This window comes from Parasteatoda tepidariorum, chromosome 8, assembly GCF_982258835.1.
Source record: "Parasteatoda tepidariorum strain Cologne lab strain chromosome 8, Ptep-v5.0, whole genome shotgun sequence".
In the NCBI taxonomy this organism is placed as follows: Eukaryota; Metazoa; Arthropoda; class Arachnida; order Araneae; family Theridiidae; genus Parasteatoda; species Parasteatoda tepidariorum.
In genome coordinates this window covers 52617713-52645125 of record NC_141762.1, presented here as the reverse complement: position 1 = coordinate 52645125, position 27413 = coordinate 52617713, and the positions used below count along the sequence as shown (strand labels likewise).

Sequence of the window (27413 nt, the reverse complement as noted above, 5' to 3'; positions counted from 1 at the left end):
AACCAGAAAAAATGAGGAAAGGTATCCTTCACTTCACTTGTTCTTCTTACCTGTGAGGGTAGAACAAGCCTTCACCTGTTGCTCTCTGCCAGATGACAAAAGGAAGTCACAGCCAATTACTTATTTGACTAATCATCGGTGATTACTTTCACTCAACCCCGTATTGTTTACTATACAAAATATTCCACTTGGATTTTTTTAAATACGGATAAAGCCAAAACATGGTATGTTAAAAACTTTAATTATATTCTTATTTATTATTAAAGAAAAATAAAAAAGCTTCTTTCTTTTTTTTGTACATACATGTTTTTATAACTTATTTTGCTATGACTTTTCTTAATACCCCTTATCTATTTCTACTAATGCGTGTTTTTATATAAACTAACAGACACAGCAACTGCTCGGATTCTACAAAACATTTTAAGAAAACGGTTGAGTACTACAAACTAAAACTTGCAGATCTTCGGTTAATTCTGTCAACTTTTTAAAAGGCAGGGGTACCACATGTGACTAAAATTCTAAAAAGTGGCGATTAATAAATTGAGGAAAATCTATTAAAGTTAATAACGCTAGCAACTTTTTCCAGCAATGTGTTTTTTCAGTTTACTATTGTACTAAATGTAGAAAATGTTTTCATTTCAAATGGGAATAATTAATGTAGATCATAGTGGTAGTTACGAGTGAATTGCTTGGTAGATTAAATATGTAGAATGTGAATTTAATTTCTACCACTTCTTTCATTTTGAACCACCTGTGAAATCCTTGAAATAACTGAACAAGCCTTAATTGCAATACAGTGGAGTTTCTCATAAGTTTTTGAGTTTTTTAGAAATAGTGGTGAGTAAATACCCCCAATCGAATTTCCTAAACCAAGAATCATACGTTAAATCTACCACTAGAAAGTATTTAACCTCAGTCCGCAGCAAAACTGTATCTCTAGACTTTTACCATACGTAAATGGGAATTAACACTTGATATAATTTTTTTTAGTACAATTATTCAAAACTATTGTTTGTGTATGAACACTTTTACACAGTTATTGTTTGTGTATGCATAGGTTTACTCTTTTAATTTCTGCTTATGTACACATTTACAATGTTGTTGTCTGTGCACGTACACAGATTGACAAGACACTCATTGACAAAACTATAATATTGTCTTCAATTTACTTTACTCTCTTAAGGTCAAATTTTTGAATCAAAAGAAAGAATCTTCAAAATTGAAGAAATATGGCTTTAGTAAATTTAAGGACATTTTTTAGCATTTTAGCTAATTCATCAACTTCTACAGAATTTCCGTAATTTTAAAAGTTATTTTTTCTAGAAATGCATAATTTAAAAAAAAATTAAAAATAATTTTACTACTACGTAAAAAGGCAACCTTTCAACTTTTATGCTGAGAGACAAGACAAGATCCAATGTCCAGTAGATGAATTAGCAAAGTTTCTAAATGTTATGCTCAAATATGTTATTTCTCTACCACTAAGAAAAACATTTTTGATTAAAAAAAAAGCCAGCTCTGTATTTAACACAATAATGCTGAATGGAAATGTTTACTTGAGATAATCTATATATATATTTCTCTTACACGGCGACAAAAAAAGCCTCAATACAACTCCCCGAATGGCAACGCTAGAAAATCGACCAATGATTGCCGCTAAAAATGTCAGATGAGAGCCGCTAAATCTGGATGAGATGGCTCAACATATAGCACTGTTAAAAACGGAAACTGAAATAACTAAAGTGTAAAATATTATGTGCTTATGAGCATCGTATTTTTTGTTAAATAATTTATTTATTATATATGAGTTTATGGATGGTAACGAGAAGAGTTTTGTGGTTGCTGTGGTGATTAATTAGAATGTAAATTGTTTTTTTGAATGAGTGTGAGATTTGTTTCTTGGAACTGCTATGCTATAATTTTATTGTTTAGTTAATAAATCTTCCTTTTATATTAAACGTGATAGTAGTTTCCTTAATTATTTGATTCGAAGTCCTTTGAGTTTCATTTGAGGTCAGTTTATTTTGTATTTTTTGACAAGAGAGAGCATTATCACCAAATGAGATTTCTTCCGAAATGTTTTGTTTATGCAGGTTTTTCCATAGCAATTCACTTATTTCAATTTTTAATAGACTTAATTATAGCCAAAATTTTAACCTTTTTAAAGAGATATCAGTTTTAGAAATTTTATCTTAAGATTTTATACTATAGCACATTTCTAATAGGTTTAACGAATTACATGTCATTTATTTGAATTCAAATTTATTTTAATGACTTAGTATTTGCTAAAAAGATGTAATTTTTTTTAAAAGAAAAGTTGTTATATGGATTTGAATGGTTGTTTTGAATTCTTAGAATTTTGTGCATTTGCAATGTACCGAAGTCAGTAGCGAGCGAAGCGAGCTTGGTTTGCGAAGCAAACCATAAAAGATTGCGTAGCAATTTTCGGGGGTTGGCGAGCGTTAGCGAGCAGGGGGCGCAGCCCACTAGTACTTTTTTAATGTTTAATTTTTATTTTAATTAATGTGATTTTAAGTGGTTTCTTAACAACTACATAAAAACAATTCAAATAATGTATAAAACAAATGAAACACATTTTTCTGGTTATATCGCACGTCGTATGCGGCTTCAGGTGCCCAGTTGAAAAATAATAATTTAGTTATCCCGTGATATTTTAAAAAAGTATCCAAAATTAAACAAAATTCTTAAACTTTTTGCTTTTAATTTTATACCACTTTATAAAATAATTCGCAGAAAAGGGAGCAGTTGATATTTTCGTTTGCAATATATTCAATCCCTAAAAATTAAAGTTTATAAATTTTCTTTACGAAATTAGCAATTGCATAGAAAACCAGGTTCAAGTTCTCTTTATGAAAATTTTTAATAATGGCAAGTGATATTAAAATATAAAAAGATCAAAGGGGAACAAGGGATTTTATCCATTTTTCTCAAAACTGACGATTGGATCATCATCCGTCGTATTTTGAGCATAACTAAGTTTTGATAAATTAGAGTAGAAAATCGGTTCTCCCCGAGAGTTATTACAAAGTGAAGAAGGGTTATGGAGGAACGATCCGGCTTGAAATTCGTTTTTTCTCAGAATCAACTTTCATGGACCTATACTGTTCTTCCAATCATGATCAGTGAGTACAGTTTTAAAACTGACCAAATGAAGTAAAAAAAAATTAATAAAATTAATACCTGCTTATAGCTATGATTGTTCAAAAGTCATTTCAATTGTATGTAACATAGCATTTATTTTGAGTGAACAAACAATTTTTAAAAAGAAATAACAAATGCAATTAAATATTGTGTGATATTATAGTGCAAATATTATTTATTCTTATGGCATTTAAAGTTTAATTCATTAATTGAAAACATGTCTAGTTAGATTTTGTTTCGACCGATGACTAAACTCCAAAATATAATAGATAAATGTAATTTTGAAACCGTCTGGGTAAAAATATCTTCTTTTTTTTAAATAAATAGTTGACTATAGCTATACGTGTTCAAATTGTGAAACAATAAAAAAATTTAATTAAATACTACGTGATATTATGGTGAATTCAGCTTTTAAAGCTTAATTCATTAAGTGAAAAACTAATATTATTTGATTTTATTTCGAAATGTGATTTAACTGCAAAAATAGTAATTAAAATAATTTGATATTTATTTTATATACTAAGAAAAATAACTTTAATTATTTTAGTGAAACCTGAAATATTATAAGTGATTCAAAATCTGAGAAGAGTATTAAAAAAAGAAATTATAAACAGTTTATAGAAAACTCCGAGAAATTAGAACATTACAACTCTAATTAAATTCAATGAAGCCTTGAATTATTGTTTAACGCTGAAAGCTTTGAAAATTCTCTATTACTAATCATCTTGATTTTAAGTCAATGTAATTTGAATGTGAATAAATACGGCAAGTTCAGTATCACAAAATTTTAACCTCATAAACAATATTTAGAGACAACTTTTAAGACAAATGTGACAAATTTTAACCTTTAATTTTAAGACCTTTTAGACACATTTTAAACTCATAAACAATGTTATTATTAACCAAATTTTTAGAATTAAAATTTTTAGAAGTTAGTTAGGCCTAATTGATTATTGAAAATGATACATACTGAGTGAAAAAATAATAAAAGTATTGCATTTGGAGAAAACTTTTTTATACATTTTAAATTATAGAGTAATAATTTAAACCATGAAGAAACATCGTAAATAAAAATTCTGCTTCTCCAATAGCAAAAAAATAAATGAATAAATAAATTAGCAAAGCATTGATACAGCAGTTCGTTTATTGGTAAGGCAAGGACATGTGGGTTAGGGCTCCACAATTTTGAGACCAACGGCATAATTCAACAATTCTGACAAGTTGGGACCCATTGATCTGAAACTGAATGGGATTCAAGCCTCCACTTTGGTTCGAACCTCAATCTTTCACATGAACAGTTCAGTGCCTTAAGCACTGACACACAAAAAATTAATAAATAAACGGACCACTCTGAATAACTTTTGATCTAATGATCGAATCATCACGTTCTAGGACTCAATCTTAATGATTCGGGGGGAATGACCTCAGAAATGCTAATTAATTAGTGCATCCTATATTTTAAGTTAGAAAACCAGAAAAATGTGAAAAAGCAAAATTTAATGTTATCTTCAGCAAAGAATTCTTTAATGAAAATATCACACACGGTCCATTGGCAGACTTTTTCTTATCGGACATTAAGAAAAAGAAATACTATCCAAGAAGTATTGCAAATAGATCCATTTTATTACCATTTAAAAAAATTCATTTTATTACCATTCATATATATCAGACTGGTGTGATAAGTTATGATTAACTATAGTACCTCACGGAGGTAATCTCTGGATAGATAATATCAAGAGATTTTCTCTCGGAAGAAAAACTGTGACAGGCAACTCTGGTTTGGCAGAAAAAGCCCTGGAAGTGCTCTAGAATTCAAGGGAGATAGACGACAGTTTCACAATTTATCAGTGACCATTTGCACGATTTCACGATTTATCAGTGACTCAACTTTCAAATTCGGGGGCAAAGTCCACCCAGCACCCAGTAAGTGCAAATTGAAACCTGCTTTCCCCGAACACATCCTTTATTGTCTGGAATTTTCCTTGGAGGACATTCTCTGACGAACAATTTTGGTGCTCGACTTTGCAAGAGCGTTTGAACTCATGGATCTGATATATCTGAGGCTATATTGTGAATGATTAAAAACAACAACAGAGTCATTACGCAGTGAGCCCTCTAAATTGTTGGCAAAATTACCTGAAAATATGGAAAAATTTAGTTTACTGAAAACATTTTGCAGAATTCGGAACAGTTGGCTTGTCTGATTATATGTTCACGTTCGAAAAGTCTAACGAGAAAAAGTGTAAAAGTTGGCGTCTCGTTTATGGTGCATCAGGCGATCTCCGAGATATCATGATAACGTTTGTCCCTACAAGGAAATCATTTCTTATACAAGCTGAATATTCTAGACGACATATGTGACAGTAATTTCCCTGATTAATCATATATTTATTTCAACGCTGTTTTCTAGCTGTCATTTTATTTCAGTGCATTAGTTTCAAAATAATGCTCATGATAATATCATTCCAAATGGAGGAAAATGAAAATTTCTCACCACAGGGAAAGTCAAAACAAGTATGAAAAGGAGGCTTTAGGCAGGAAGAGCAATTGAAAACCTTGATCCAATTTCTTAAGTTCTGAGAAAGTTCATCACCTATGTCTTCTTAACCGAAGCACTTTCCCTAGCGCTGATTCGAGAGCCCTTAGGGCTGTTGTAAAATGGATCATTGGGAAAGTTAAATGTCTGATAATATTTCTTCCCAACAACAAGTTTTCTAAAATGATTGACACTAGGGCAATGAGATGATTGCTAATAAAATTCCAACAAAACGTTTTGCTGTATCAAAAATCTATCGCGGCATGAAAGTGGAACAAGGAAATTGTATCAGTTTACTTCATTTTCCTAATAAACATTCATATTTTTAAAGTTTTTTGTTTTTGTGACTTATTACTGCCTCCTAATAAGGCATTCAATTATTTAGTATTTTTGTGAGCGTTAACGGAATGTTAGTTTTTTTTCAAGAAACTAGAGCGATTTTAATCATTCCGGTCTCATCTTAACATATACATGTTTCGTAGAAGGAAACACGGGTATGACTTATGTGCCTTGTCTAAAAATTACGATGGGACGCATATGTTCCAACCCCTCCCCCTTAATTGCGTGAATAATTAATTTCTATTTCCTTTCGACAGAATATTGTTATTTTTACCTTATTTCAATTCATGATATATCTTTTTTATCAAAAAGAAAGAAAAGAAAGACTGTACACCAAATAAATATTTATAAAAATAAAAAAAAAATCTTAGTCTCATGTATATACGTGATATTCATAAAAATTGTTTTCATTTTTTTAATAACTGAACATCTTCAAATTCAAAAATAAGCGGAATAAATAATTACATATTATTGTGATTACTAGGCAAGAAACAAGAAACAAAAAAATGTTTATATTCAAAAGAATAAACGTAGAAAAAGTTTAAAAAAGTAAACAGTAAGTTTTGATATTTTTTCTATAAATATTTATGATTAATCTATATATATATATATATATATATATATATATATATATATATATATATATATATATATTTCTCTTACACGGCGACAAAAAAAGCCTCATTACAACTCCCCGAATGGCAACGCTAGAATATGGACCAATGATTGCCGCTAAAAATGTCACATGCCAAATTTAGCTGAGGTGGCTCAACATATAGCGCTTTTAAAAAGGGAAACTGAATCTCTTCCGAAATTCACCCTATCAGCTGCGGCAATCTCATACTATGAAGCTAGGCCGAAGTGAGTAGTCTTTGTCGATAGATCTCTATTTTAGTATTTTGTCAAAAGCGCTTTTTTTCACGAATTTATATGTTACGAATTTATTTGACGAGAATTTATTTGACGATTTTTGATAAATTTATTTTAATGACTTAGTATTTACTAAAAACATGTAATTTTTTTAAAAAAAAAAGTTTTTATATGGATTTGAATGATTGTTTTGAATTCTTAGAATTTTGTGCATTTGCAATGTACCTAAGTTAGTAGCGAGCGAAAAGAGCTTGGTTTGCGAAGCAAACCATATAAGAGTGCGTAGCAATTTTCGGGGGTTGGCGAGCGTTAGCGAGCAGGGGGCGCAGCCCACAAGTATTATTAACTCTTCAAAAGATAATATAGTGATTACCAATCAAATATAAATGTAAGTTTTAGACAAATGGAGCCCCTTTTAGATTTTTATGTATTTTAAACAAACATTGTGTGAAAACTTTTTAAATTGGTTACTAAGTAGCGAGAAAATTCCATACTTTGAGGGATTTATATCTACCCAAAATATGATCAATTCAAATATATTAGTGTGAAATGGATGCTAACTTTATAAAACTTTCATTAATCTTGAGAATAGTCACTTTTAAAAAATAAAAAATATCTATGTTTTTCAGATAATGGCTGTCCATTATTTGGAGCTGCACTCAAATGGGTTTGTGGAGGTTAATTATTTCAAATAAGAGTTGTATAACCCATAAGAAAAAAAATTGATTTCATAGTTACGTTAATTTTAATAATTTTATTTGTAATTTCCTGGTTACAGAAGTTTAGGTTTCGTGAATTGCTTACTTTCGTATAACCATTTCTTCATAACTATGAAACAGCGTTGACAAAAATTGCACTGAATATTTCACTATACTTTGTATGAGCTTTGCTTTTACTGATTAACAGTTTAAGTGCAGTACTGAAATAAAAAACGGTATTTAGGACAAACTAAAATTTAAAAAAAAAACATAAGTAGTCACAACTAAATTTAAATTAATAAATTTTAAAATTTATTGAAAGCTCACAAATCAATAAGTCTTGTAACCAGAACTGTCACTTCTATGCTTTTTTCAAAGTGTAAGATGGAGAGGTAGATTATAAGAAGCCAAAGCTTTCAGTATTCGCGTTAATTTTTCTAACGTTTTAAAATCCTTCCCATGAGAGAGATGAAACAAAGTGGCATTTCATGTAAAATTTTGAATCATTTACATGCAGTGATTTGGAAAATATCATTAATACAAATCATATTTGCAAAATATAGAATCATATATTATGACGCAATCTTAGCTACCATTAGAAGAAATTTTTCTGTGATGTGTAGAAAGTTAGTAGCCCTGCGTGACTAATCTACATCGGACCCCAATTATATTAAACCTATTAATCCACTGTAGTTTTATTTTAAAACCTAACTAGAAATTATTAAAAATGATGGGAAGTGTTTTTAGCGAAAATGATTCCAAAAACGTGATTCCTTCCCTAAATATATTGACATTCTTATAATATTGTAGTTATCAATGCATTTCCTCTCTCTGAAATTGACTGCTAAAAAGGAAAAAAATTTTGCCACCACTTTTAATTTATTCAAAATAAGTGTATTAATAGTTTCATAACTTGATAGCTACGCTGGCGTTAATTTAAATTCTAAAAGCAGAACCAAATACGTACGTGTAAGGGCCGCAAGGTCTCAGATGCCCAGTTCCACCGAACGAACGAACGAAATACGTACGTGCTAATTTTTCCGAATCTTCCGGAAGATATTATTGCTACAATTAATCTCGTACCCACTTTTAAGCATTCGAACTCGATTCTTGTTTTAATGAATTAGATTTAAAATTAATTTGACTACCGTTACGTTTAAATAATTTAAACATAAATAGTCAACCAATCGTTACGAGTTTCGATGAATAACTCCACTTCCTGCTTACCTCAATGCTCAACCAAAACAGTGTTAAAATTCCAGATGAATGGGATAGGGGTCGCTTCGCGACCCAGGTGCCCAATAAAATCAAAACACTAGGACTAGGAGTTTCGATGAGTTGATTAAATATAAACGTTAAGTCTGCTTAAAATTTCCATACAAATTTCAATTCAAATTTCATTTTATTACTACTAGATAAAGGTTTCCTTACAAAGCGTAATATTACCAAAAGCCATTAATAGTTTAACACTGATCGAAAAGTGGCATCACTGATCAAAAATTAATATATTTAACACGTTGAATGCCATGGGAGTCACCGGTGACCGGCGAAGCCAAGATTATTAGAAACACATAATTCGAGTAAATTTTTAATTTTTTTTATATTATTATCGTTATTAAAATGGTTTGAAGAAATTAATGCAATACATAGAACACTCAGAAATAGTTTTATTTATATACACAGAGATGCCAACTTGCTCCAGACAGCGAATAAATATTTTCAACTGGTAGTTTATTAATTGTGATTCTTGGTTTAATAAATTCAATTTAGTGGATTTTTATCCACCACTATTTCGAAACATGATAACGTCATGCTAAACCTTTTAAAAAAATAGTAAAATCTTCTAACATTTGCAAATTTAATTTGTTATTTACCGTTTGCTCAGGCGGGCAATCCATGTAAAATTAGCATTCAACGTGGTATTCAACGTGTTAACTATAAAAATACTTTACTGATTATTTAAAAAAAAAAATAATGATTTACTTTAACATTCTTTACCATAGTTAGCCATTAACTTAACTTTTGTCTCTTCGACCTTACAAATTCTTATAGTGGCGTAGCGAAAGCATAATAAATTCATTAAAAATACTTAAATTACTGCAATTTGAGTGCTACCTAAGCCTACTCATAGATGTTCAATAGCTATTAGCAGTTTATTCGTTTTGGTATCATTGATCAAAAGCCAAAAAAATTAACTATGGAAAAAATTATTTGACTAAACATTCTTTACCATAATTAACCTTTAACTTATCCTTGTCGCTTCGACCTTTCAAGTTCACATCATGCTTAAAAAAACAGTCGCGTAATCCTTCTTTTATTTTTAAAGCCGGTTTCTAAAAAAAAACACCTTAGTAAAGAATTATTCTATCATTATACTTATAAAGCACGGGTCATCGGGTTACAAACAAGGAAGTTTTATTTAAGAATTTTGCGGACAATATCCACTCTATTCTTCTGCAAATGATTTTTCGACAATGACCCGTATTTCGGATCTTCTCATAGTGTTCTCCCTTCTTCTTATATTTCGCTGGCGATATCTTCGATTTAAATAATATCTTATGTAATACAACACGAACCAGAAGCTTAGGGATAACTTAACGGGTAGATTAATGGTTGTCATTGATTTGAAAGCAGATGAATTGTTCATAGATGTTAGAAACATATTTTTTAGAGGAAAGAATAATAAAAGTTTGAAGATGTATGAATAGGTGGTATAAATAAACAACATTTGAGGTCAATGAACGGAATAAAGTTTAAACTTTGATGTTTTTGAAAAAGATTCTAATATATTTAGAATATTTACGATTTCCTGCCAAATTATTTTTCCAAAGATGAATTCTTAAACCAATTTTTTTCCGCTAACCATAAATCAGTATTTTTTTTAATGGTAAATAATATCTTTTCAATCAATCACAAGCAATTTTTTTTTCATTTAAAAATTACAAAAATTTCTATTACAATATTTCTATTATATATTTCTATATCTATTTACAATATTTAAAGAGGTAGAGAAATGTCATTTTGATAAGTAAATGTTTTTAAAATTTCAACAGCACTTTAACCGGTTATTTTAAATTTCAACAGCACTTTAGCCGTTTACCTGCCAGACTCACACTCTGTAATAATGAGAAAAGTGTCTTTATAAAAATATTATAACACATTTGTGATTAAATTAGTTATTTTACTTTTTCAGCTAATATTGGGTTTAACCCTTTGCAGACCGAGTACTTTAAAATACTGTTTGAACTAATATAAGCGTTTAATCATTTAAAATTCTTAAAATAATGTGCTTACTAATTATTAAATTTTGTAGTTTTAGAGTGGGGAATATTGGTGGTGCCTCGGAGGTGACATCGGAGTGCAAAGGGTTAAAACTTTGATATCTAAATTATTTTGGAACGTAACACTGATTTTATTATCGTATTTAGATTAACATGACTGCCTAATATATCTAATACAAATGCTAACATTGAAAAAATTGACTTCCCTGTAATTTTCCATTGGATTATAGAAGACGTTCAAAAAAAGGAACATGTAGTATTCGTCTCAAAATTTTTATTATTTTAAAATTGCAAATCAAAATTGCAAACTCAAAATTTTTATTATTATTTTAAAATTGTAATATTTTTTTTATTTTAAAATTGCTGTGGTGTTTAAAATTATTTTAAGTCAAATATCAATGCATAAATTTTGTTACGCTCTATATAGAAATACTTTTCCAGCAAAAAAAAGAAGAAAAAACTCGGAGAAATTGGGGTTTGAATGTGATAATAACTATAATTATCTAATTAATAATCAGTAAATAGATGAAACGGAAAAATGATTGCGTTGCAGCAACTTTGTTTATTAAATGAAGTTAAAGATGCAGTCGAGCAAGTAAAATGAGAACAATTATTTGAATTAATTTGTTTTAGAAGCTCTGCCCGCTTAAAATAAATCCAACTGGGTGAGGCTCTAGTTCTCCAGAAGGAGAATAGAAATTCATTTTTTTTTCCAACAGAGAAAACGTTTTCCTCGCTTAAGATTTCTTTATTCGGGTTATCTTCTCTAAAGATGATGGATAACCTTCGAATTAATGAACTTATTTCGAGTAAACTGTTTGAATATTTAAATGCTATTAATGGCGAATGGCGGTACCTATTTTAGCACGAGTCTGAATAACAAAGAAAGAAAGAAAAAAAAAACCTTGGAAAAAATGGGTCTTCGTTGAAATATTAATAAATGTTTCGCGGTTATCTAAAGAATAAAAAATTCATTCACGTTATGAAAATAACGATAGCGAAGCTGGTGATAATGTAACAGGCTTAAATAATAAAACATGTTTTCCGTTTAAAGCTGATCAACCCTTCACGTTAAGGACTTCTAAAATATGCAGTGTTTTGTGACTAATCAAGTAAATGCTCCCTTGCTTTTGTTAATGTGCAACATTTTTCAATGCTTTTTATTTCTGAAACGTATAAAGCTGATGAATATGGATGAGGAATTAAATGTACAATAAAAAAGACTAAAACCATAACAAATTTTTAAAATTTCTAATTCCGAAATGTTGCGAGACATAAATAAATTTAAGAGAATTAACACCGACATAAACAAAGCGTTCATTCTAATTTGGCAATATTTGTATAAAATACCATTTGTTATTATTTAGGTACAATAGCATGTTTCTGGAGTTGTCCAAATTCATTTATAGTTGTCCGAATTCATTTGTAGTTGCCAAATTCGTTTATTTGACAAATTTGTTTGTAGTTGAATTGAAAGAACGCGTTTATTGAAAACACTACCAGTATAATAATATAGGACTGTAAACTTTTTCAAGCTTAAGCATGAAAATAAATCGGAAAAAGAAACCCGGAAGTCTTAAGACAAATTTTAACCTGTGCTTATACTATTATTCATCCATATATGCATATGCCTCAATATTTTAAAAATCATACGCAAAATATTTCACTTAATTTTAACTAATATCATTTTACATCATTTGAAAGCTTATGCTCGTCTTAAAATACTTCTTAAATTATAATTTGCAAAGCCGGAAAAAAAACACAGATGAAAAGGTGATATTGACAGTTTGATTTCCTTTTGATTCCATAAAAACAACTTTAAGAGACAACAAATATTTCCAAATTCAGTCATCTACAACTAATATCCCTATCAGGTATCGAATTCAAAGGAGTTGTATGACAAATTGATCGAAATCACCCAACCCTATCCCATAAACTTGTAGAGAGATTTCTTCATTTCACTGGCGATCTTCAATTTAGAATTAAACAACTCAACTTGCGTGCTCAAATCTTACATGTCACTCGGATTTCCTAGCAGTCATTTGGTCATTTATGGTCAATCTGTGGACAGCTAGAGAATTTATTTTTTCCTCGAGTATTTATTATTGTTATGCTCTAGAAACCAGATATTACAATGTATGTGTTTTAAAGATATTTTTACGAGTGGCACTATTCTTTCTTTCTTAATCTTGGGAAAAGTAAATTATGATTTCAGTATTGCGTTTTAAGTACTTCATGAGGATTTAAATTTAATTATTCTTGAAAAACAATGGCAATTATTGTTTTGCATAATAACTAAAGTCTGTGTTTAAATTTAATTAATGAATTCATTTTAAACATTTAACGTTTCTTGTCATGCAATAATACTATTCCATCCTTCCTTGCCAATATTATATGGGGAAATTAGTCTATTCTTCTATTACCTAATATTCCTAATTACAATTGAACGTGTAACCCGGATATTCTTTTTAGTATTAGACTATTAGAAATCAATAATTCTCTCTGACACGAAATAGGAGCAAGAATGGTATCAATTGAAAGTAAATTGTAATATACGATTATCACATTCAATTTAAGAAAATGTAAGCAATTTTTTTAACAAATTCAACAAGATAACTTCTTTTACAAAACTAATTATATAAAACTAAATAAATATAATATATATAATTATATATCGTAATAAAAAGGCATTGTTTTAGTTAGATTAGTAATTAAAAATATCTTTGTTTTTCCAAATCTAAAAAAAATATTTAATTTTTTTTATCGGTTTGAAATACATTTATATTTCCAACACAAAAATCAATGAAACATCCTTGAATCAGTTTTGTTCGTTTTCATTCGTTAATTCTTTTTCTTTGAAGTTAAAATCATCAGTAGTTGCAGCAACAAGTTGTCGTCCTTCAATCGCATCCCGTCTTCAAACATTCAAATAAATAAAGAGGTTAACATAAATTGAAGTACTAAATTAATGCTTTCTTTGGGCGTTTTAGCAACAAAGACATACATTTAGAAGCTTTTTTGTTCATTTCTTTCATTAAATTCTAACAACTTCGTCAAAATGAAAGAAAATGCTTTGTTTTAGATTTAGAACGTTTTAAACTCGGTTTTTTTCTTGTTTAACATTCTTGGAAAGTAAATCCTTTGAGGCTTTTGTTTTACAACTTCAATATCCGCGCCTTTAAAAATTTAAATCTATGTTTTTTCCTTTAAAAAATTTTAAATATGCAGTTTTGGCATAATTTTCTGTTTAGCTCGAATTCACCAGCCACAATCTAGAAAACATGGAAGAAAAGCAATAGAAGGTTTACTCCTCTTAATAATAATTTCCCTTTTCTCTTAGTTTAATAAGTCGTATGCTTAAAATTTAACAATTCGACCGTAAATTAAAATTTAACAAATGAATTTTATATTTTGTCATTTAAAATTATATACTTTAATTGATATAAAAAAAATATTGTATACGAAGTGTCTTTGAAAAGTAAATACCGTTTCAGAAACTCTCACTTAATAAATGTTTTTTCCAAACAAAAATTTATTTCTTCATAAAACAGCACTTCTTCAGCTACTTTTCTACATAGTTAGCTGAAGAATTAAGACATTTGCTATAAGGAAACACCAACTTGCCTACATTCTCTAAAAAGAAAGACGCCACGACGCAACTAAAAATAGTCCCTGCCACCCTGCCTACTGAAAATCGGTTTTTGTGTTGTCATCGCCGTCAAAGAGCTTCTCCAAAATCAAGCTAAAATCAAGAATGGCAGTCTAAAGGTGCAAAGTCTGTTGTTTACGACGGGTGATTGAACTGCTCCCAACCAGATTGTTGAATGAGGTTTTAAGTCACACCAGCATAATAGCAACGTTTGTTGTCATGAACGACCATATTCGTGTTTCAACCATATTTTAATGTTGCTGCTACCTCCCATATTTTACGAGTCAGAAATCCAATTTATTAAGAGAACTTATGTTTTAAGTCTGATTTCCTAAATTAAAATACCGCCTGCACTATATTAGCCAGCATACTTCATGTTAGGCCATTAAAATTGAGTCAACACTATCGGATCAAATATTTCATAAAAATTTTTAATGTTAGAATTGTTGTGTTGCTAACTCTACAACTGTGTAAGTTAATAGCTACGGGGTACTAATGCTAGAGGAGTTTCTTTTTTCTTTTCTGTTCTCTTTTTTTATATATAGTATATATTACTTTAATTTATTAAAGGTTCCCCAAAACTTTTTTTTTTAATTATAAAAAAACTGGTAACACAGCTAATCTATTTTGGAAATTTATCTTGGAAAACGAAATATTCAAATTAATTTCTATATTATTAATATTATCTATATTTTTTATCTGAACTTCTACAAAGGACATATTTTGAGACTAAAGTCATAGCCAAAACTATCATATTAATTTAAGCAGCCAACCTTTTTTATAAAGTACTTTTTACATTACTACATTTCAAGATGTTACATTTTCTCAACAGTAATCCAGAAGATTAAAAGTTTAGTAAAACACACATATATTTTTCTGGAAAATAATAATAATAATAACATTTAGTTATAAAATATATCTTAAATTATCGAGTTTGACTTCTTTTCGTTATCATTGCGAAATTTTCCTAAGATCCTTTGAAACCCTGTACATGGCCCAGAAGTCCATACGAATTAATAAAAATATTTCTATTTTTTCCCTTATGCGATATAAAGTAAGGCAAAAGAGAAAGTTATTCAACAAAAAAGGTGTTAATCCGTGACCGCTTTCCCAAGAAATAAACAGGCCATTACATTTAAAAAAAAATAAAAAGATTCACCTAAGCTCTTTCATTCACACGAACAAAGGTGAATTCGAGAGAAAAAGTGAAAGCGTGTATATGAGACCAACAAACCTTTTTGAAAAATAAAACTGGAATGCTCTTAAATGAAGTTAAGATACTACTTAAAGAACTGAAACTTACTATTCTGAAACCACCCATTCTCTCACTTAAATTAGACCATCTTTTCCAAAAATATTACGTCGTATTTTAAATAATTGTGTCACTTTAGAGAAAGTATCAAATCACCCATATTTCGAGTTCCCATATTTTTAGTCTTAGTAAAATTCAAAACGTTTAAAGAATGAGGAAATGAATTTATCTTTTATAGCATCGAAAAGTTTTTGAAGCACATAAATAGAAAAAAAAAAAAAAAACATTTCCCTGTACAATATTAACACTGAAAATAAATCTGAAATAAAAATATTCAAATTCGCATTATAGTATAGTGCTTTAAAAATAAATAAATAAAAAGCAAGGTTCGTACGCATTTGGAGAAATTTTAAATGTGGCAGTATTATTTAAATGAGAAATAGTGTTTTATTATATATGTAATTACCAGATATTACTCAATTCTATAACTCAAGGTTTATGAATGTAGATTGTCTGAATGCTTGTATAAGCTTGTTATTCTAAAGGGGAAAACTAATACCAAGAAATTTTCAGCTTTTTTATAACAAGTTTGTTACCGGTTTTTAATTTTTCTAGTTGCGAACGAACACTGAAAAAGAAGAAAAAAGAAACGTTTCATTGATTCAGTTTTTAATGCAATTTTATAAATCCCTCTGTTTTGTGTACTATTTTAAATTTTTCTTTTTCCTCATCCTTTTTGTAAATGATTTTTATTTTTTTATTTTTTATTACTTTTTCTATTTTTATTATTTTTTTTCTTCTAAATTTTACATACCCTTTTAGTATGTATTTCAGTTTAAAAATCCTACATTGTTTGCTACCATACTTACGTCTGTAAGCCTCGTGTTGTACTTTTTCAGTGGTGCACGAGAAATTATTTTGTTCTCGAATAAGAAAAAATATAAAAATACTGTGTGGGGTATACCTGAATATACTAACTATGCAAGGCAGATAATATTCTAGTTAGGGAATCAGACAAAAAATAAATCTAAATAAACAATACATTAAATGTTTTATTTGATGGATTAGAATTCGTAACCCTCAAATCATGAGAACGAAAAAAAGGTACTAATAGGTGTACCTTTGAGTCTAAAAAACATGGTCCCAGTAGTTCAGTCAGGAGAGCAACTGAAATTTTGAACTTAAATTTGCAAATTTAAATAAAATTTTTGTGTATTTCATTAATTTTGAAAAAAAAAACATAATTACCTTAATTCTAATGATATATGTATTCCTTAATTCTAATAATATATATATATATATTTATATATGTAATGATGCTCTATATAATTGCAAGCAAAAAAGCAAAAGTATATTTTGGTATTTTTCAATTATAAAAAAACAGTCTAATAATTACCAAAAAATATTTGCAAGATTATCGGAATTATATTTGTACTAAAATTTAAAATGCAAAAGAAGTAGTTTGAAAATATTTTTTTTCATTCATATCCAAAAATTTATCAATAATTGATTTTGTAAATTTAAAAAAAAATTCAATGATGAATAATTGTTTTTCTTAGATCTAAATAACTGCAAATTTGAAAAGTTATTATTTAGAAGTGAGCCGTGTTGTAAAGATTTTACCCTTATCGCAGAAAACGACACAGGTGTTTCATGTAATATTTCATTTTACCATGAATTTTAAAAATTCTAAATATATTATTTTTCACTTATTTTGACCTAAATTAATGCAAAATAAGGAAAAAAATATGAAAAATATGTTTCATAAAAATTCTGCGTTAGAGGGTTAGGAAATAAAATAGAGTAATGAAATAGAGTCATATGAAATATACATTAATAAATAGTGAATTTCCTCTTAAAAAAATCAATTCAAAATAAATTTCGTCTTAATTTTCTTTTAAAAAAAATATCGATATAAATAACAATGGAAATTCGACTTCCCAATTTATTAAAAATACTTGTAACAAAAGATCACTTTCCTCCCATTTCAACAAACCATTATCTCTTAACAATGAAAAGTAATTTGCATGATCTTCAACTTAGGGGAGGTCACGAAATGGTGAAATTTAGGCCACTGATTGGCAGACCTCTTTCGCAACTTTGACCATCTTCAAGTAGCATCTTCTTCCTTAAAATTTCTTTCGTCACTCCCACATGAACTCCTCAACCCAGATTTTTGTTTTCTTTTTCTCAAAGCTGAGCTGAAGAAATCGTTTCGTAATGGACATTGAGGATTTACTATAGCCAAAAGGCAAGCTTCCGATTTCTAATTCTACCTTTATCAAGAGAGAAACGTTAGGCATACCTTTCAATAAGTCAATGGCTTTAATTTTACTTATCGTTATTTAATACTTTATCATAGTTGCGAACTTTTTAGTTTCTCGCTATGGATAACCGTCAAGGGGGGTCAAAAGGGATCGAGGGTGCATTTGCGCCCTCTTATCCCCCCTTGCAAGTATCCATAAATAAATCCAATAAATAAAAAATTAAATTTTGCTTCTGACTAATATTATTTGTTTTCATTTTCAGTTATTACAAATAATGTAGTAATTTGTAAATAGTTATGTGGTAATTAGAGATGTACTGATCTGTAATTTGAGAAGTAGTAATTTGTAATTAGTGATGTAGCAATTTGTAATTAGTGTTGTAAAAATTTGTAATTAACGATGTAGTAATGTAGTACTTACAAATATTATGCAACTAATTCAATACAGTAGGAAGAGCTATAAATTGTTTAAGAAATATGAATGCTAAAAATGAAACGCTTGTTTCCATTTTAAACTTCTTTTACTTTTAAACACAAATGGTTTAAATTTCATTAGTTAAAAATGTTGATGCATAATACTTTTGATGAAATATGTGAGAGCCATTTATAGCTAAATTCATTTTAAATCGAATTAAATCACCAATTAAATTTGTGAATAGATAAATAAATAAAATAGCAATTTTAGGATAAAGCAAAAATTAATTTTTACACGAAAGACGCATATTAATGAAAAATACTGTGTAACTCTTAACGTTAATGTAATGGCAAGATGAAGAGGCGAAATAGGGGTATTCAGACAGAATAGGGGTATTCAATCGACGACTAAAATCATAAAAATTTTAAATCTGCTACTATTATTTTTATTTCAACATTGAATTTGTCACGAGAAAAATACCTTACGGAGAATAAAATGGGGTTTAAAAATGTAATAATTATGTTTTAGGTAGTTAAAATTTAAATCATCTTCGCGTTTAAGAAGAAAGAATCGTTAAAACTATTTTTTTACCCTACAATAATTTTCGCATAGATTCACATAAAAATAGATTAAATGTGGATTTTCAATTTTTATAAACCTTTATTATTATTATTTTAAAGAAAGAGAAAAAACTTGTTCCTATTTCCTTAGGCGATTACACTCCTCTTTGCAGTGGCATCTAAGCGCGGAATTTACCCCAGGCATACAAAAACCTTTGCACGCCACTGTGTTAATGTAATTTATTGGAGCGTCGTTAACACAGGACTGACACAGTTCCCATACAGATATATTTACTTTATAAAACAACATACAATGGCTGTCACAAATTTCATAAATAATCAAACTCTGCATTATTTTCAAACAGCCATTCAAACAGCTACTGTATTCAACGTATTTTCAAAACTATGGATGGTGTTTTCAGTAGAAATGTAAACAATCTCGAGCTCGGGACCTACTCTAGTTCCGGTTAAAAAGTTTGCAGCTGCTTACTACATGTTATTCTGATAGGCGATGTTTTCAAACGGATAATTTTGTTTTCAATAAAAGAAATAAACTAGATGATTTCTGAGCTCAAATCTGCCGTATTTCATAAGATATTAATGTTATTATGTAATTCTGGGGAGTTTGGAGTGAAAATTTGTTTTAGTTATTTTGTTATTTATTATTAAAAAAGGTGACATGGTTGCTAGATTTTGAATAACTCGCTTTTTTGGCAGTCTTGATTTGGCCTCTTTCCATTTGTTTATTACTGTTTGTTCGTGTTGCAAGCTGTGCACCATCTTACGTTAGTGTTAACACTTTTAGTTTTGTAAACAATATTGTTATCATTGTAAACATAAGTAATCAAATGCATTGTTTGCAAGAATCTCAAAACACAATGATGCCAAATGGCTTTAAAATACAACTGAAACAGTAACCCGGAAATTTAGGCAGTCCCGAGCTTGCAGCGCTCCCTAGTGTAGAAAACACCATCCATTGTTTACCATGTTACCAGCTGCATAAATACTTGAAACTTAGAAAATAATCTTTTTTTAATATAACAATTAATGTCCGATGGCCCATTGACTTGAAAAAATATTCTATACACATGAAATTGACAGTGGGCGGGGGTACCCGGCACTCCCTTATATTTGTGTGGAACCAAATTTGCATTGATTGATAAAATAAAAAAAATTTAAAAAATTAGAATTTTTTATTTGAAACTTTTTAATTTTGATGCAACAATCCGTTTATCATTAAAAATAATTGAAAAGCAATCGTAGAAATTGGTGTATCAAGGGCTGCGTATCCCGATGCAAAATATAATTTTTCTTTCAGCTTACAGTGCTTTAATGATATTTGTTTTTATTTCTTCCAGGCTTTTCGCAAGATTAAATCAAAAATCAGTCAAAGTTTAGTCATCTGTGTGATGTATTGCATTATAAATACTTGTGAAGCTGCCAAAGAACTAGAGAAATCAGACAATGCAGATTTATTAGTTGCGTCAAGTGTAGCAGTCAATACCTATAAAATACAATCTACAGGTTCAGCAACTTCAGGACTTAAAAAATACGGCTATCCTTTTCTCATAGCTCCAACTTTAAATCCAGTCATCAGTTCCAGATCAGACGATGATGAGGATACAGAAGATATAGAGCCAATCGCTTCAGTAAGTCTTTTAAATTTATTTCGTTATTATGTTTGGATCTGTTTTTGTCTGAAAATTGCATATTTTATCACAATTATAACATTACACAGTCTATGCATGGTAAATTGCCGACCGGTCTGTGTGGGGGTCAGGGAAATGGCCTGCCTGCAAAGGTTCTGGGTTCGAAAACCGGACAAGACATGGATATTCTTTCATTCTTTGTACTATTTATCCTTACTGTGGGAGCAACGTTGGCTCACCTAATATGGGGCCCCTGAAAGAGAGTGGCCAAGAAATCTGTCCTTCATGACGTAGACGTAGTATCCCTGCTGCCTGCTGTATGACGTAGGTTATTATTCGGGTGGGCAATGGAAGAAAAAATATTGTAAATTTTACTATAGATTCAGTTTAACTTTTTAAAAAAATAATCTAAAAACGACTGAGGTCTGTTTGACCTCTGAAGATGTGTACGTATTGTATAACCGTACACATTTTCATTGTAGAGATTATACAATTCGTACACATCGGATTTCATGATCTTTAAATTAATGGTCTTTCGTATCAGTGATTAAATTTTCTTAATTTCTACTCCTGATAAAACATATTATCAAACGTCTTTTTAATTTAATCGGACTTATCGTCCAGAATACTGATCAGCATTGTCAAGAATTCCCATAACAGCTCATTGGGGACCTATGGAGTATAAGGCTCCACAATTTCGTGACCAATAGCATGATTGTAGTATTGTAGAGGGCACAGCGTACAAATCGCCTTTAATTTTCAGACAAATTGGTACCACTGATCTGAAGTTGGGGGAGTTTTAAGGTGCTACTGGAGATTGAAACCTGTTCTTCTTAACAACAGTTCAGTGCAGGTCTTCTTTTATAGATCAATGAATTATTTAATGTCGAAGTAGACAATATCAGTGTAAATCAGGCCTGGCCAACCAAATGGTTTCACAGGCCACTTTGATGACGAGAAAAGTTAAAGCGGACGGGACTTTAATACAAATACAGCATAAATGAACTCAATTCTAAAATTTTAATTTATAAACTTATGAGTGTTGACTAATGAGATATTTATATTATCAATTAATTTTTTAATTCTATGCTCCTCTTAGATGATTTTCTAAATCGGAATCAGGGAATAAAGCAAGTGATGAACTTTTCTAAATTTCATCTTCAAAATAATAGTAATAAAAATATAATGTAAATACAAATCATATCTTGTCTGAAAATGGCCTGGACATTAAATAATGGCCGAGTTTAGGCTCGCCACAGGCCATGACTGTCTTCCGAAGCAGTTTGACAGTTTCAAGTTCTATCTGTAATCTGGGACATGTCATGGATTGTGACCACCTCATCAAATGCATTCTTGTGAACTTCAACTTAAAAATTAGGGGTCATTTGAATCCTTCGATTTTCATTACAGGTGTTTTCTTTGTTTTTTCTTTCTCTCCTTCTGACTTTTTTTATGGTTTTTCCATATACATGATTCTTTGTTTTTGTTGCTGTAGTTGTCTTTTAATCTTACCATTAGAAATAAAGATAATATGTAATAATAATGTTTCCACGAATAGTGTTTTCACTAACAAATGTGGATATAAAAGCACTCACTTATGCAAAATATATTAAGTTGGAATTATATAATATATAATTTCTACTCGTATAAATATTTAAAAAAAATTATAATTTTTGACGAGGACGCTAAAATTTGCTTAATTTCTTTATAAATTGTTACTCGATTAACTCCATTTGCAAATTTTCAGAAACATTTTTTCCCCTATGAAACCTATGATGCTTATAAGTTTTATTTCACTCCAAGTTAACCATTTTTACACTCGTTAATTAAATTAATTTTGATAGTTATATTAAAGATGAAATTTTCCGATCGATTTTCTAACTACAGTGGCCTAGAAAGCTATTAAATGCAAGTTTTTTTTACTAAGAAATCTCCTTAAAAAAATAAATAATTGCGTCTTCATATTATTGTTTGAGTTAGTTATGATGCTTTTTTTTTTCAAATTACATAAAAAAAAGTGATCAATGTAGTTATCGAAAATAAGTGTTCCAAATGGCAACCCTTTTATTGAAAAGGCGAATTTAAGATTTTTTTTTTTAAATTTGATAACTTTGTTTTTATGTTAATTAACCATCATAAATGTGTTGGCATATGTGATTTTCAGTATTTCAGGTGTAATAATAAAATAAGAAATACGTCCAAACATAAAAACAACAATATTACGTCTGGAAATACACTCTTTTGTTACATAAATACTAGAAAGCAAAAAAAAAAAATTAAAAAAAAATAAATAAAAATTAAAAAAAAAAATTAACCGCAATTGTGGAGTAAAAATCATAATAGAGAGAAGAAAATTCATTGTCTAAATTTTTAATTTTAATTCTTGATCTTACCGTATTGAGTCGACTGTTTTATTTCGATTAAAGTTATTATTAAGTGCTTTAAGTTTCTTACTTTTTAAACTGAGAAACTGTTGTTGTTTCTAATGCCACACCAGCAAGCCTGCTTGGTGAAACAAATCAAATTTAAGGCAGATGGTGCATATCTTGTTTTTCGATGACGCCATCTATGGCCGAGAATACATCTTCAGCAATACACACAAGTCACAACCCGTTTATTCATTCGTCCACCGACCGTAAATTTGACCTGAGCCAGAGAACGATCAATCTCCAATTCAGTACCCTCAGAGGTATTGATTTGTTTACGGGTGACCAGACACCATTTATTACACGGGTAGTCTTCGGAAGCGGGGATCCAATGCCTTACCGAACTAAACACAGCAATTGCAATCACACTTACAACAGAAGGCATAATTATTTCAATACTTAGCAAAGTAGAAGACTAACGTGTTTTATTTTAATATTTCAGGCCAAAGACTACGGATCCAAATTGACTGTCTCAGAAACAAGTGAAAAGAAAAGCAACGAAAAGAAGCGTAAAATCCCATACAGGTATGGTGCGATTCGCCGACAAGGATATCAAGATAAAACTGACACGGATGAACATAAGGCAAGGCGATATAAAGAGCCGAAATACAGGAATTTTGATGAACTGGAGAGCAAATTTAAGCCAAGGAGAATAGATTATGAAGCACCCTACTCAGAATATTATGTACCATCAAAATCATCTAAACCAAAGGTTTCTCAAAGGGATCCATACTTATCACCCTCCTCTAAAGAACCCATAGATACCTTTTATCCAATTTCTAAGACCAGGAGTTATACCAGTCCTTATAAGCAAAGGTAATTTTTTTTTCATGTTTTATAATAATCACATTCTTTTTGCACATTTTGAACTAAATAAGTTTGCACAGTGGATTTCTTTATTTTTAATGAATTCCTTTCCAAAGTACATTAAAAACCTATAAGAAAGAGACGCCAGAAGAGCAACATTGTATGATGAACTATCTCTCGACACTTAAGATGTAGATAACTAGATCATGTAAATTAAAGCAATTCATTTAATAACTATTTTATGGCATGCAATTGAAAATAAAAGAGTTTCGGTCCTTTTTTTCGAAAATAAATAAAAAAATGAACTTCAGATTGAAACACTAATAGAATAAACTAATATAATACATTAAAGGGAATAAATCCACATACGAAATAACACTGCTAAAAGCAAATACTTAAATACAGAGAAAATTTTGAAAACTCAGTGGAAACAGAACAACATTAGCAACTAAATGGAAGACGTTAAAAATTTTAAATTTTCCAACTGACAAAACGATGCCACCGTGATCAAACATTAACCAAAGCAATTTATAACCAAATCAAAAAATATTTAGTGGTGTCCCAGAGTGGACAAATTGCTTCATTTTCTTGTGCGGTCAGAAACAGGTTTTAATTTTTTAAAGCATAAATATTTTAGTTTTAAAAGTTCAAAATATAACGTTTAGAAAGTAAATTATGAAATTTTAACAATTAGGTCTCCTAATTTTAAATGACAACAAGCAGGATTTTACCCAAGAAATGCATATTATTGAAAATATGTGTATCTGTTAATGGAAATTGAGATTTTATGGCAGATTCTGGGAGACTTAAATATAAAATTTCATTATATATGCGTGTATATATATGTATATTACAACAAAAATAAACATTAAAATGTTTTTCAGTGGAAGAAGCTCAGCAATGTATGGCTCTGGCCGCTATGAAGATTCGCCCCCTTACTATGGCACCTATAGCCACAGTAGTTATTCAGATGATGCTTACAATAGCCCATCAAAATATCCAACGAATGATGATCCCTATAATTACCAGGAAGATTATACAATTGAAAGCAATAAGCCAATAATTGGCGACATCCGGAAAAGGCTTCTCGACTACGCGGGTGCTTCAGATTTGTACGAGGGGGAACCAGACTACCTTCGCCAAGTTGCCTTGAACAAACACAAATATGCACCTATTGGGAATGATTATTATGGTTATGGCGAGCCAGAGTACAAGAAGTCCTACAGAGAGTTCCCTTATGTGGAATCTAAAATATCCCTAATTAAGAAAAGGAGAATATCCTGAGCCAAAGTAAATTAAGCCAAAACAATCAGCGAATTAATGTAATGTTACCTAAGGATAAATGTGTGCAGTAAAATTTACTGAGAATTCATGAGTGTTAGGCTACTTTTTGAATAGCAAATATACAAACCTGTGATAGTATTTCAAAGAAGAAAATGTCTCGATAAAATTAAGATTGCTCCTCACATAAATGAAGTCCTTCGAGAAACAACTATGGCTAAGACTACTAAACAAAATACATTGTTTTAGAATCTTGCCGTACAAACAGGCTAAAGATAAAAACATATTGTTGCAGTAACTTAGGTAAATGAGAGACAGATGAAAAGGGCCATTGGTATTGTATCATCTTCTAACTGTTATTTAAGTTTATTTTAATTACTTAAATCCAGTTATTCTACAGTATTTTTTAATATTTTGTATATTTCATATTTGTTTTAAAAACTTAATTAGCACAAAAGTACATAGACTTGAAAAAACACATAATACCTGAAACAAGTGAAATGGTAAATTAAACTGCCTTATCAATGATTTTGATGTCGAAATAAATAAATTGTAAACTATCTTGTGTGCATTACTTTGTTACAAACAGTATCATTACAATTGGAATTGAGTTAAATACAGAATAGTAAATTTAAGGATAATAAAAACTAAAATGTTTGACAGTAAAAATTTTGCTCGATGTAAATTAAATCATCTTAATAAATATCAAGAATTTAATTACTAAGCAAATTAAATCATATTAATATACATTTCTATTATGTAAAATATTAAAGTGGTTTTACGCATATTTCAGAGTAATCATTGGCAATGACTAAAATTTTTTTGACAAACCAGGAAGCACATGCATTGTTTTTGATGACGAACACTCTGTAATTGAAGGAAATCTATAAAGATACATTTCTCTCATATGGTATTAAATTGGAATTATGTGTATTTCAGAATAATGTTTGACAGTAAACAACTAATTGGCAACAACTAATTAAATCATTATTTGACCAAATGTTCTTTTCATAAAGCACAACCACTGTTTTTGATAGTGGTCGTTCTAAAATTGTAGGAAATAGATGAAAGCATCAAATCATTTGTAAAATTATTAAAATATTTGGGTAATCCATAACAGATTTTGTTTAATTCATAGACTAATAAATAACATTTATATCTAAATTTATAAATATTAGTAAGAAATTATTCTGTGCTTAAAGATACAGATTACTGTAACTTAAAGATAACATCCTTTATACGGCATATGTAACGTAAACTATCATTTGAATAAGTTTAAAAACAACTGGGATCAGGCCCGGACTGGGATTTAAAATCGGCCCGGGCATTTTAGAGATATCGGCCCTCTACTTCACATAAACACCGTGTGTGCGAAGCGTCCGCAGCTCCTAATGTATCATTTTTAGGCATTTATTACTTATAAATTCTCATGAACGTAAGTTAATTTATCGAAGTAAGAAAGTAGATAAAAATTGCTTATTATAGAATATATTTCAGTTTAAAATACATGGTTCTTATGAGGAAACATAGGTTGATAAAATCACAAAGAAGGTGAAAGATGAGGAGTAAATAAAAATATTTATTATACTACACATACATGAATGATTTATGTAAAAAAAAAATTAAAATATATTTAATGCTTCTTCAAAAGTCATTAAATTAAAATTTAATTTAACTTTTGAAGAGGCTCACTATTTTCTGCCACTTTATCGATTATGTCGTAGCTATCTAATTTCATTAATAGATCTTTCTCTATTGCCATTGAGCATTCAATTATCCGAAGATAAAGTACTCCTCATTCGATTTTTAACTACTTTTTATGTGGAGAATGATCTTTCACAAGCCACCTGACTTTTTGATAATGTTAGTAAAAATTTTAATGCTAGACTAATTAAATTGTAAGAATTGGTCAATAAATTGAATCTCTGTAACATCTTGTAGCAACAAATAACTCAATTTTTGCACGCACTGCGTGTCTCACATTTTAGACTTACTTCTTCTTCTGTTTCCAAAGTAAAGTCGTTATTATCTTCATTTGAATTATCTTCTGTGATTATTTTATAATCTTTTAAGTCTGAATTTTTCAGTTTTTCCCAATGTAAAACTAAATTTCTTAGTTCAATCCACAAATTTTCACCTATAGCTGTTTCGTTTGCTTAACTCAGAGAGTTTGCTTAACTCATTTAGTTCGCCAGATTGAAGCTTGTTAAGACGTTTTTCAG

General features: G+C 29.5%; 1 protein-coding gene across 1 annotated transcript; it reads left to right on the top strand.

The window, feature by feature from the left end:
- LOC107438873 (uncharacterized) lies at nucleotides 1-25751 on the top strand. The gene is made up of 4 exons (XM_043044554.3): nucleotides 1-224; nucleotides 20387-20677; nucleotides 23546-23919; nucleotides 24795-25751. Exons 1-4 carry the CDS (start codon nucleotides 222-224, stop codon nucleotides 25192-25194), a joined length of 1068 nt encoding a protein of 355 aa, XP_042900488.2. The 5' UTR covers nucleotides 1-221; the 3' UTR covers nucleotides 25195-25751.
- Nucleotides 25752-27413: the final 1662 nt, after the last annotated feature.

Coding starts and splice junctions, on each gene's coding strand:
- LOC107438873 (XM_043044554.3), top strand. Junction 20,678..23,545: donor ATATAGAGCCAATCGCTTCA/GTAAGTCTTTTA, acceptor TTAATATTTCAG/GCCAAAGACTACGGATCCAA. Junction 23,920..24,794: donor ACCAGTCCTTATAAGCAAAG/GTAATTTTTTTT, acceptor AATGTTTTTCAG/TGGAAGAAGCTCAGCAATGT.